We start from the raw sequence: 13,069 nt of genomic DNA, 5'->3' as shown, positions 1-13,069 counted from the left end.
CTGACCCCTGTGCTATATGGTAATTTAGGGACCATAATATTTTAGGGAGCAGGGGGCCCATTACTTACATTACAGGGGCCTGTTGTTGTATGTAGATTTTATTTTATTTGTTTTTTAATCTTTTTATCTTATATTTTGGAAATGTATATCCAGTTTTTTTTTCTTTAAATTTTTTTTGGGGGCCCAAGAGAGTGGGGCCCTAAGCTAGAGCTTGTTTAGCTTATACATAAATCCAGCACTGCTCACCAAGGCCTCAGGTGAGGATGGGAGAATCTCTCCATTTCAGGTTCTCTCCATTTCTCATTTTAGCAGTCATTAGTTTCCCACATTTCCACAGGAATTTGCTTTTTTGTTTTTAATGCCATTACGAGAATTCACCCGCATTTTAGTGCTAGTTTCTCTTAATATACAATTTTGCCCACTGTAGAACTTTCTGCAAAGCAATTTCCCCTAATAACAACACATTTTTGTATGTTATGCCTGCTTGCTCCATATCTTTCCCAATGCATACCTTAGTCTAGTATATGCATATATTTTTTGTACACATTAGTTGGCTGCAGAACAGCACTTCAAAATTTGGATAAACGTCTGTTTCCAAGGATGGCTGTGTTTTGGTTTGCATGTTGTTTTTGTTTTGGACCCGGAAGAGGGCAGGATGGAATGTGAGTGGGGGCCAGGAACAGAACCCCAGCACAAAACGGTTGCTAGCTGTATTAGTTGCTGAAAACCACAGGATGGGAAAGTACTCTTGTGCTCAAATCCTGCTTGCTGGTTTGACACAGGCATCAGCTTGGCCACTGTGAGAACAGGATGCTGGACAAGATGCCCTATGGGCCTCATCTAGCAGATGGTTCTGATGGACAAGTTTCCAACAGCATAGCAGCACAGCTCCTCTCCTCTCCTGACTGTCCTAATGAGAAATGACAGGATCAGCAGAAAGCAAGCAGGTCAGTGGCAAAGGCACCTCTCAATACCTTGCGCTCTGGTTCCATTTGTGAGTTGGGTGTGGAGGAGTTATAGATGGGGTCTGCAGCATAACTTCCTTACGCCATGTGTGCCTATCCAGGCCACTGAGTGAGCAAAACAGGTGTATGCACATGGAGATTTACAATAACAACGAATGCCAATGGTCAGAAAGGAAAGAAAGCAGGTTTTCTCAGGAAAGTTGGGTGGGTTTCGGCATAAAGTACAAGAGAAGCACGAAGCTATTCTGCTTCTTTGCTCTGACATTTTAGAGTAGCATAAGAAGGAAGCAAAACAAGCCGGGCTCCTCCAGATCCTTGGAAGTGCCAGGGTGAAGATATGTGGCTGTCAGGGATCGAGCCAGAGGCAAGACCCTGCGTCACCTCCTAGGACTGCCTGGAACTCAGGTCCAGGCAGCAATGCTCAGTATTGACAGCAGTGAGCACAGCTTGCTCAGCAAGTGAAAAAAGAGGACCGTGGCCGCACTGTTTTGATACGCATTGGCCATGCCTTACCCAAAAGCCCAGAGGCAAGGAGCAATAAGAATAGCCGGACTCAGCAGACAGCACAGAGAAGAAAGAGACAAGGTGTCTTATGTGTCAGAAGTGGGCAGGCTTGGTCCAGGAGGAAACACATCGGCCCTGGCAGGTACACCGTTTGAAAAGCTCTCCTTGCACTATCAGTTAAGAAGAATCCCCATCGTCTTATTTTCAAACTAACTTACAAGAGCCGTGTCCCACGATAAACAAATCCTTGTACTTGGGGTTCCTGTAAGAAAAATAGGTATAGGGCCATTAGCATTTAAGCCATCTAAATGGTAGGCAGCGACACATGCTTATACTGTACATCCCTTTAGACCCATCCATATTCGATATTAAAGGCCTCTATGACCTCCTGACTTGGCTTCCCTAAGTTTCTAGTTCAGCTTGTTAGGAAGATTTATCGCATGCTGGAAGTTTTGAGATGGGAGGCACAGTTCATTAAAGCCAGCATCCATTGCTCAGTAGTAGAGCCAGTTCTTTTTTCCTGGGGGGACGCAGGGGTACGCATACCCCTAAACATTTTGTGAATCTAACTTTGGCCTCATTGAGGGGCAGTATTTCAATGTGAGTTGGAAAATGAGAGGACCCCTAAACATTTTTTTAGAAAAAAAAAGCACTGAGTGGAGCGCACGAATGTTTTGCATACAAAAGGTTCCACAAACAATCCCTGGCATCTCCAGCTAAAACGGATCTGGTATAATGTGATGCGAAATGCCTCCGCCACAGAGTCTACAGAGGAACTTGCCCTCAGGGGAGACAGCCAAACCCAGCATAAAACATCTTACCTATGCAATAACCAGGAGTGCTATTATCCTGGCTATAGGTGGCAAAAACAACTACGGTAGACTGGCTATTTCCCGGAAAACCACTGAATTTAGGAAATATTGTTGATAGGATTAACCGGGACTAATAAGGATAGTCAGGAAAGATGTTTCTCAAATTCTGAACTCTGCTTTAATTTAAAGAGGATTCTGTCCATGTGGAATGTGCATGTTGCTTGTTCAGGAATATGCTAACCAATCAAGCGTATTTGCTGACTGTTGCTCCTTATGTCGATTGACAGTTTTCAGAGAGCCAAATTAATTAACTAGCTAATTTAAATACAACAATGCGTGGTTTTTGCTGTAAAGCTGATTTGTGTACACCAGGGGAAAGAATCAAGCAAGAATGTGGCAAGGTATGGTCTCTGAACCATACGCCGAATATGATTTTTTTGCCCAAACCAAAGGAGGGGAGAGAGCTCTTGTGCCCAAATCCTGCTTTTAAGTTTCCCAGAGACATCTGGTTGGCTGCTGTGAGAACAGGATGCTGGACTAGATGAGCCATTGGCCTGGTCCAGCCGGCACTTCTTATGTTTGTATTTTTCCTTTGGAAGGAAGACAAATAATAATTTCCTCTCTTTCTGTCATCCCCTGGATTAGCTGTGGGATCCCAGGGCCATGCAACCAGAAGGACACCAAACCATAAGATTGTGCCCCCTTCCCCCCTGCCAACAAGAATGTCTCTCAGATGCATATTGTCAGAAATAAGTTAAAATGGGCTTATAATAACTGAGACTCTGAACTAACTGAAGATCTTTAGAACATTTCGCTGGATTCTAAACTAAACAACTACACTGTTTAATTAAGGGATTAAATTTACAGATTGCAAGTGGTGAGTTTTTTCTAAAAAAAATCACAGTATACATTCCGTTCAGCAACATCTGGTAAGCCACCTCTGCTTTATTGTCCCTTTAACTTTTGCAAAAAATGTCTTTGTGTGGTCACCCGAAGGCAGCTGTTTTCAAGCCAGGTATATTAGCTGGTGGAATGTTGCACTAACTTTCATAAATGCATTCCAGAAAAACCCATTTGTGCCCAGCAAACGCATGAGGGTGTGCGTATTACAGTGACATTAAAAAGGTAGGCTGGCGGCTGTGCACTTACTGGGCAGCTTAAGCAATTCTCTTTCACCCACTTCTGCGCAAAATATTGTATGAATCCCTCAAGCAATGAAGCAAAAGCAACCCAGGCGATATCAAAGGCTCTTAATGAAGCAATTGAAAGCTGCACAGAATCGACTCACCAGCAGAGGGCAGTGACTGCCAGTCTCTTGGCTTTATCATACTGAAACTTCCACAGTGGAAGGAGGGTCCCCAGGTTATCTCTGTATTCATCAGACGTGTCTTCGAAATATTTGAAATCTAGCAAGGGAAACAATCACATTCAGAAATAGGTTTTTGACCCATGTACAGCCGGGCCAACGTGATTAGCACCAGTTTTCACTTGACTCAGGTATGTGCAGCAGACACTGACAGCTGAGAATCAGAGAATCGTAGAATCGGAAGGGACCCCCAAGGGTCATCTAGCCCAACCCCCTGCAATGCAGGAAGTCCATTTCCCCCTGATGCGTCCTGTTAAAATTAGGGATGAAGTGAATTTATTTATTTATTCCATTTACGTTTACATTCCACTGTTTTCTCAAATGAGCTCAAAGGGGCAGGCGTGGTTCTCTCCCCTTCCTCATTTAATCCCCGCAACAACTCTGTGAGGTAGGTTAGGCTGAGAGGCACCCACTGGCCAAAGGTCACCCAGCTGGCAGGTGAGGCTGTCCCCTCCTCCATCCCAGTATTATTGTGCTATGGGTTTGTTCTGCCCTGTACTCCACTCTGCCTGCCTTCCGGTTTAACTTGGATGATTTCTCCAATTTAATTTCAGACTGGGAGCATATGCAATCTCTCCTCCTCCACCACCACTCTTCTGTTGCTGATGAGCACACACACATTTAATTAAATTGCAGGACAAAGGGGAATCCATTTCAACCTGGAGAATCCTGCTTCATCAATGCACACATTCGCTGGTGCTCATCCATGGGCGTACCCAGCGTGGGGCAGGGGGGCAGCTGCCCCCCTATAAGCAGGGCCAGCGCAGCCGTGGGCGAGAGCGGCATTGCCGGCAGGGCTGGTGGGCAGAGGCGGAGCATAGCTCGGCGGAGTGCAAGTTCGGCGTTCCCACCCACCGCGCCGCGCCCTCCCTCCAGCTCCCCATCGTGCCCTCCGGCAAGGCCAAGTGCGGCAGGGAACCAGAGAGCATGGCGGGAAGCTGGAGGGCACGGCGAGGCAGGCGGGAACGCCGAACTCGCGCTCCACTGGGCTGTCGCCGCTCTCGCCCACAGCTTCGGGCTCCGCCAGGGTCCTGGCCATAAGTGCACCAGGGGCAGCCTGGCGGGCCAGAGCGAGTGCCCTGGCTGCGTGCTGTCAGCGGAGCCCCGGCACCCCCGACTGCAAAAATCTTCGCTGCGCCGAGGTGAGACCGGAGTCAGTTTTCACCTGGGCTCCGTAGCCCCGCCCACATTCCCACTTTGTGGCCCCTCCCCTCCCGTGCCTTGGCCCCGCCCCTTGCTCCCCCCTAGTTTGGATCCTGGGTACGCCCCTGTGCTCATCAGTGAACTGTTAAGGAGAGAGGGAAGGGTAGGAGCTAGAAACCGGAGAACCATGGATTTGCGGTGATTTGAACTAAAAACTAGACTCCTGGTTACTCCAAAGGTGTCGCATACCTTGGGCAATGTCGTCATAGGTGTTCTGGTTGACCATCCGCTCCACGATCTTTGCTGCCTTTGTCACCTTGGTGACGTCATCACTCTGTTGGGAGGAAAAACAAAACAGGGAGAAGGGTGATACCCCTGCCATGTTGGAAAAAGAGGAATTAGACGGAAGACCTCTGACACTGGACTCCCTTGCATACCTCTCTGTTGGGTTGGAGGAACTAGACATGGAGGAAGGGGTTGGTTCCTTTCATGGGCACAAAGGACCTCATGTATTAGATAAGCCAACAGGTGCAAGGTCAGCCAGGACAGTTGCTATGGTAACAGCACAGTGATTAAGTGATTAAGGCACACCAGCTCAGCATCCAGGGTCTTGTGCTGAGAGTCAGTCTGTAAGTCTGTTCCTGAGTTGGGAGTCTGTGTTATATCTTGAAACTGGAGCAACAGAGATAACTTTGCGCTTGTACAAACTTCCATAAACTATGACTTCTATATGATTAAGCACTACTGTGAGCAACACTGGGGGGGATGACTGAAACATAATCTTGTTAGTTTGTCTCCATATTTTTGTCTTTGAGGCTCCATAATTAATCAATGGAAACCATTTTTTCAAGAATGTCACATTTTAAAGTCCAGGTGGCTTTGATCTCTGCAGGCATCTTATCCATAAGAAGCAATTCTGTAATCTTGTCAAACTAACCCTTGGCAGACAGTTGTCCATGACACTTCCAGGACAAGACTGACATGCTGTCCAGAAACCTATCACATTTAATATCTGCTGGGGATCTTTTTGCAGAATCAGAATTGCCCAGAAAAGCCATGGACTTGCAGTACAATCCTAACCATACCTACACAGAAGTAAGCCTTATTTAAATCAGTGGGCCTTACTGCCAGTAGGTAAGGGAGGTTAGGACTGCAGCCTTAGTGGAGCTCCCTAACCAGTTATAATTTATTGAAGTAGGTGGCGCTGTGGGTTAAACCACTGAGCCTAGGGCTTGCTGATCAGAAGGTCGGCGGTTCGAATCCCTGTGACGGGGTGATCTCCCGTTGCTCGGTCCCAGCTCCTGCCAACCTAGCAGTTCGAAAGCACGTCAAAATGCAAGTAGATAAATAGGAACCGCTACAGCGGGAAGGTAAACAGCGTTTCCATGTGCTGCTCTGGTTTGCCAGAAGCGGCTTTGTCATGCTGGCCACATGACCTGGAAGCTGTACGCCGGCTCCCTCGGCCAATAATGCGAGATGAGCGCGCAACCCCAGAGTCGGTCATGACTGGACCTAATGGTCAGGGGTCCCTTTACCTTTTATATGTGCCTAATACCAAATGATCCTAGGACAAATATTTCAAAGATGAATGCCTCTTCCAAGATGATGCTTGCCTTGAAATATAGACATGCATAATCAAAAAGTAAGAATATATGCTTGCTCCAGATTATTATTTTTACCCCTGTGGAAATTTGAAATCAAGATATCAAAACTCATTAAATTTAAATTTAGCTCAGAGTATCACTTGAGTATCACCTGGAAGGACAGACCGTGAAGCTGAGGCTCCAATACTTTGGCCACCTCATGAGAAGAGAAGAATCCTTGGAAAAGACCCTGATGTTGGGAAAGATTGAGGGCACTAGGAGAAGGGGACGACAGAGGACGAGATGTTTGGACAGTGTTCTCGAAGCTACGAACATGAGTTTGACCAAACTGCGGGAGGCAGTGCAAGACAGGAGTGCCTGGCGTGCTATGGTCCATGGGGTCACAAAGAGTCGGACACGACTAAATGACTAAACAACAACAACAAATCACTTGACAAGCAGACCGAACTACTGCAGCAGGCAAAAAACAAACCCTCTTGCACCTAGCAAGCTGGAATGTCAGGACCATGTATCCTAGGTTGTCCAACCATCATGGACTGTGAGCTGAAAATGCTCAACATTCCTCCGGTATCAGTCTCTACAGCCACAGCAAGTGCTATAACTCTCCAAAGGTTTCACTTCACCCTTGAAGGCGCACTCTTCCATTGTCTTCCGAGACGTGCAGGTGCCAACCAAAAAAGTTGCAAGAGTATCATCATCATCATCATCATCATCTATACTCTACTCCAGGCTTCCTCAACCTCGGCCCGCCAGATGTTTTGAGACTACAATTCCCATCATCCCTGACCACTGGTCCTACTAGCTAGGGATCATGGGAGTTGTAGGCCAAAAACATCCGGAGGGGCGAGGTTGAGGAAGCCTGCTCTACTCTGTCCCTGCCTGTTTGGACTGTGCTTTTGGAACTCAACTCTGCTGAGCTCCTGAACTTGAGAAGATTCACCCACACTGAACTGTCTGTGCTGTGGGTTTTTTAATCACATTTTTATTAATAAATATTTCAGTTGAACAAAATAAAATAGAAATAAAAAAGAAATTAAAGGGGGAAGGTATATTATACTGTAGTGCTATGTATGCAAACAACTACAATCCCATATATGCTTGTCTAATATATAGGTATATCAATGCTATTATTATCCAAATACATATATAGTGTTATATTTACCCAGCTATATTTTTTATAAACACATTCCAAATAACGTTATACTTGTCTGTACATAGCCTACAAGCAATCCGTTCATAAATTGCGAGTGTTGTCATATTTTCAATCCATTGACTGAAGGGGGACATAGATTTATCCTTCTAGTGCATCCATATGTCTTTTGACTAAGGGCACAAAAGAATCCATTTACATTGTCCAGTTGTCAAATTCCATATGACAGGTACATAATTCAAAAGAATATTTTCCTCTGGAAATTTTAACCTTTTCCGCTCAGTCATGTTTATACAGCTCAATTCTTTCTCCCAAAACTTAGTGAGCGAAGGACGCTGTCTGTGCTTTGATCTTGGGCCAGCCGCTCACTCTCGGCCTCACCCTACCTCACAGGATTGTTGTGAGGATTAAACAGGGGAGAGGAGAACTATGGACAGCACCTTCATCTCCTTGGAGGACAGAAGTGGCATATAAATGCAATGAAATAATAATATGAATAATGCCCTCCAGTAAGTCAAGAGACTTAACTGATTATGGGAACAGAGCTGTTTTTATGCGGGCCCTGATTCTTTGGAGAAGCACTGCGTCACTGCGCAAAGGAAGTGTTACAAGGTTGTGTGTCAGCAAATAAATATCCTAAGATCATTAGGATTCTCCAGCAGCGAGATGCTCCCTGTGCGAGGTTCGCTGAAGCCACAAGCGCTTCTCTGATTGGACTGCCCACTGTTTCCAGGTGTGATTTATGCTTTTATTTTATTGAAATGAATCTTCCGAGGAACTGATATGCCTAATTTATCTCCTTTTAAGATCCTTTTGGAATTGATTTTCCCAGCAACGGCTGCTGACTAGCAAAGTCCTGAAGTGGCAGGACCAGCTTACCAGCACACTAATTCCTTCCTTCTGGGGATATTTATTTTATACAACGGCAATAACATTAATGGAAGCATCCATTATGACTGCGTAATGGTCTGGCGCTAGGAAAACAAACGGCCTGGGCCAGCCATGATATTCATCCTCGATAAAACTGTATGTTTTTCTTGGAGCGGCAGGCTGCCTACAACGTATAACTCTTCCTTCATGGCCTTTTAATTGCCTAGAAACAAACAAACTACTGTCGTGAGTAATACTCCCCATGCAGGGGTCTTTAGGAACTTGGTGCGGGAGTAGCTTGCATGCCCAAGAAGAAATGTGATGCAGCCCAGAAATGGAACAAAGATCTAGTTTTCTGCAGGATTCCGAAAGGGTTGATACTTCTCCCATTGGAATTCTAGAGACAGCAACAGTTTGGAGTCATGTACAGCAGAGGGCTCTGCCACACAAAAAGTGCCCTGCCCAAAGAAAGCTAGTAGGTCAATGTCTAGGGAAAAGGGCAGGCAAGAATCCTGAAGTGCTAGTTTGCTATGTGCAGGGAGTTGCTTTCTTTTTGATCCAACGGATCCTTGCAGTCACTGGGCATAGGGAGGCCTGCTCCCCCTGCCCTACTTCCGAGGAGACCTAAGATTCAAAGCCAGGGCAGGACAGACCCCTGCTAGCCATCCTAGACCCTGCAAGTGTCCCTATTTTCTAAGAATAGTCCTGGATTACAGATGCCATCTTGGTTTCTGATTTGATCCCGAAATGTCCCACTTTTTCTTAGGACCTTCCTGTTTTCATCGGAGAAATGTTGGGTGGTATGGAGTTATGCGACATCCCCGAGCCAAGGAGAGATAAGCAGCTATACAACCTTTAGAAGACCTCGGAGGGCAGCCCTGTCTAGGGAAGTTTTTAAATGTTTTATTCTGTTTTTATGTATGTTGGAAGCTGGCCAGAGTGGCTGGGGCTATAAATAATAAAATGTTGATGATGGAATAGGGCGCCTCTATTTTCACCAGAGAAATGGGTTTGCCGTCCTTGGAAAGGCATCCTATAACTGACGGCCTTTGACTCTTCCCCAGTGCAAATGAGCTGGCTCACTTTTTTTTTAAAGAAAGAAAACCTGTCGTCAGCTAACTTGACAAAGCTCTCTATTTCTAACGCCAGGAGGCTATGGGAAGGCCCATAGCACAGCTGTGGAGCATTTGCCTAGAAAGCTTCAAATCAGGTTTGAAATCCTGCCTGAAATCCTGAGAGCCGCTGCGGCCGGTCAGTGTAGAGGGACCAAAGGTCTGACTCAATGAAAGGCAGCCACTCCCTGTTCCCGTTGTCCCTCTGCCGTTTCTCACGGCCATGTCCACAAGCCAGCAGCTAACAAACCCTCCCTTCCTCCCCATTGCTAGCCTGTTACTCACTTGTGCTAATTAATTCCCAAGCGCCTCAGAGGCTCTGCCTCCTTCCTCCGAGTGACCAGTCTGGATAGTTTAAAGCCACATCTGACATCCGGGCAGACTGCACTCCGAGACCAGGCGGGAAATGGCTGGATTGCTCAGCACTTAATGGATGCTTAATTTCGGTTGGCATCTACGGCTGAGCTAGCCATGACATCTATCATCTCTAATTGGCCAATGCGCGCCTTGCCCCTGCTGGCTGTGGCTCCTCGGTGCTCCTCATGCAGGGACTGGCTCACATCCAAAAGCTGGCTGGTTTCTGTTATAAAGGCAGTGCCAGGAGAGTCATAGAATCATAGAATGGCAGGGTTGGAGAGGACCACTCTAGTCCAGGGGTCCCCAAACTAAGGCCCGGGGGCCGGATGTGGCCCAATCGCCTTCTAAATCCGGCCCGCGGACAGTCCGGGAATCAGCATGTTTTTACATGAGTAGAATGTGTCCTTTTATTTACAATGCATCTCTGGGTTATTTGTGGGTCCTGCCTGGTGTTTTTACATGAGTAGAATGTGTCCTTTTATTTAAAATGCATCTCTGGGTTATTTGTGGGGCATAGGAATTTGTTCATATTTATTTTCAAAATATAGTCCGGCCCCCCACAAGGTCTGAGGGACAGTGGACCGGCCCCCAGCTGCAAAAGTTTGCTGACCCCTGCTCTAGTCCAACCCCTTGCAATGCAGAAACCATAGCTAACAGAATCAAAGAAAGCTGATGATAAGGTAAAGGTAAAGGACCCCTGGATGGTTAAGTCCAGTCAAAGGTGACTATGGGGTTGTGGTGCTCATCTCACTTTCAGGCCGAGGGAGATGGCGTGTGTCCACAGACAGCTTTCCAGCTCATGTGGACAGCAGGACTAAACCGCTTCTGGTGCAACGGAACACCGCGACGGAAACCAGAGCACACATAAACGCTGTTTACCTTCCCGCTGCAGCGGTACCTATTTATCTATTTGCACTGGCATGCTTTTGAACTGCTAGGTTGCCAGGAGCTGGGACAGAGCAACGGGAGCTCACCCAGTCACGGGGATTCGAACCGCTGACCTTCTGATCAGCAAGCCCAAGAGGTTCAGTGGTTTAGACCACAGTGCCACCCCTATCCCTAAAAATGCAATAGCACTTTTACTGTTAATTACTGCAATTCTCTGGGTTGGCTAATTTGAGCCTGCTGCAGATAAGGGGAGGCAGTGGGGTCTTTAATAAAAGTTTTGCATTCCCCATAATGACAACTGGGCCTCCCTTTGACTTGTCTATTTGACACAGGAAGGCACCCTCAGAGGTTGGTTCAAACAGTTGAGATTGTTATTTCTAGGGGTGTCACATTTCAAAAAGTGAAAATCCGGACACAAAAGTTGTTGAGCGTTGGTGTGGTTTTGGGGCCAAAGTTTAGAGCCTTGTTTTTTTCTTTGTTTGTTTTGCAAAATCTCAAAAAGAGTTTTTGAGCTCGCCAAAAATGACACTGCTGATATGGGTTGCCATATGCCCGGATTTTCCCAGACTTTTTTTAGTGATTTCCTCCTCAACACAGTATTCCAGATAGGTCTGGGAAATTCCGGACATATTTACAAGCTGTATAACCTTGTGGGGTCCACTTTGTAATCTCCTCCCCCATTTTGACAGTCACTTGGGGGCGCCCCCAGATCACTTGCAGGGCATTTGGTGCAAAGGCGAAAGCCCTTTTTCTGCCTCAGCTCCATTTCAAGCCCTGGATTCATCAGGTTGCCGCAGCCGATCACTACAATCTCAGTTCTGCCTGAGATAGAAATCACAATAACTAAAGGAAAGGCTGGCCTTGGGCAGTGTATTCACGAGATAAGTCTGGTGTCCTTAACCTGTTGAGATAAGAAGAAATCTCCCCCTTTTCTTCCACGGCTGCCCAAGTTAATCACTGGGGGAAGTTTGGGCCAATATTCTCCTGGAGCTCTGAGCCAAGTGTGCTCCCATCCTAGCTCCCACCACTATCCCATGGCTTTCCTAGAATTAACAGCGGAAAACAATCAAGAGGCAAAGGCAAGAGACAGACATCAGCGGTCCAAGTGCCAATTTCAGGCTTGCACAGGGAATTAATGAAGCATGCAGAAGGCAAGGCAATAATGATCCCCCCCCCCCCGGGAGGGCAATATCTATTTCCTCCTAATGATCTATTTCTGGCAGCCTCATCCTTCTGAGCCAATAATAATGAAGCTGACACAAGACCCAATCCTCGTGTGAATGGGCCTCCCCCCCCCCGCACGGTCCCATTGAGCCCCACACCCAACGGAGAAGCTGCCAAATCGGCTTTTTCCATTTTCTAATTGTCCGTAACTGCACACCCTCAGCGATTCTCACACCCTGGTGGGGGCAGGAGGGGGCAGCGTGGAGCCAAGTTGATGGCAGGCTGGGGTCTCAGGAGGACACGCCCACTGTTGGGATCTGGGGGGGGGGGATGTAGAAATTTAATAAAGAAATTTTAAAAAAATACTGTTGCGCAGCACCAGGTAATTCCACCCTGCTCTCTCTACAACTGGGATGCAAACGGAGACATGTGTGTGCGCGTTCAACCTCTTCTCCAGCAACAGCTGGAATGCAGTAATTTGTAGGGATTATTTATCAAAAACACCAATGCTGGCAATGTAATTTTTCTGTTCCTCTATAAATACTGGGTTTCCACACACGTCGCAGCCAAATGTGTTGGAGTTCGGCCAAAATGATTCTAGCCTCCCCTCTCCGTGAGTCCCATCTCCTGCGGTGTTGCAAAGCCACACGCTGCTCTTATTGTTCTAACGGCTGAGACAAAAAGAATCAGGGGCAATAGACAGGATACTGGAAAAGATGTCCTTTGGCCTGATCCAGAGGACAAGCTCTTGTGCTGTTAATTTACATAAAAAACAGGCAGCATGTGATGAACCACATACACATGGAACAGACCAGGTTAGGGGCAAGCGGCCTCCACACTGCTTTTTTGCTCACACTGCATGGACAGAAGCAGTGCCTTTTACCAGCTTCGTCTGGTTGGCGAACTGCAGCCGTTCCTGTGAAGGGAGAGCTTGACCACTATAGGCCATGTGTGCAGAGGAGGGCAACTAAGAGGATCAAGGGTCTGGAAGCCAAGCCTTATGAGGAATGGTTGAAGGAGCTGGGTCTGTTTAGCCTGGAGAAGAGGAGATGGAAAGGAGATATGTTAGCCATCTTCAAATATCTCAAGGGCTGTCACATGGAAGAGAGAGAAGGCTTGTTTGCTCCTGCTCCA

The 13,069-nt window shown here is 46.9% G+C and overlaps 1 protein-coding gene across 1 annotated transcript in view; it reads right to left on the bottom strand.

Moving 5' to 3' along the window:
- Positions 1-13,069, bottom strand: part of DNAI1 (dynein axonemal intermediate chain 1) — a 136,629-nt gene that overhangs the window by 81,394 nt on the left and 42,166 nt on the right. The window contains exons 10-12 of the mRNA XM_060280401.2: positions 5,040-5,124; positions 3,570-3,687; positions 1,688-1,731 (exon numbers count right to left, since the gene is read on the bottom strand). Of these exons, the coding sequence (XP_060136384.1) occupies positions 1,688-1,731; positions 3,570-3,687; positions 5,040-5,124 (247 nt within the window). The remainder of the gene's footprint in view (positions 1-1,687; positions 1,732-3,569; positions 3,688-5,039; positions 5,125-13,069) is intronic.

The sequence above is a fragment of the Zootoca vivipara genome, chromosome 10, assembly GCF_965207765.1.
Source record: "Zootoca vivipara chromosome 10, rZooViv2.hap1.1, whole genome shotgun sequence".
Classification (NCBI taxonomy): domain Eukaryota; kingdom Metazoa; phylum Chordata; class Lepidosauria; order Squamata; family Lacertidae; genus Zootoca; species Zootoca vivipara.
The sequence above is the reverse complement of the archived record's forward strand: the minus strand, read 5'-3'. Positions and strand labels throughout refer to the sequence as shown.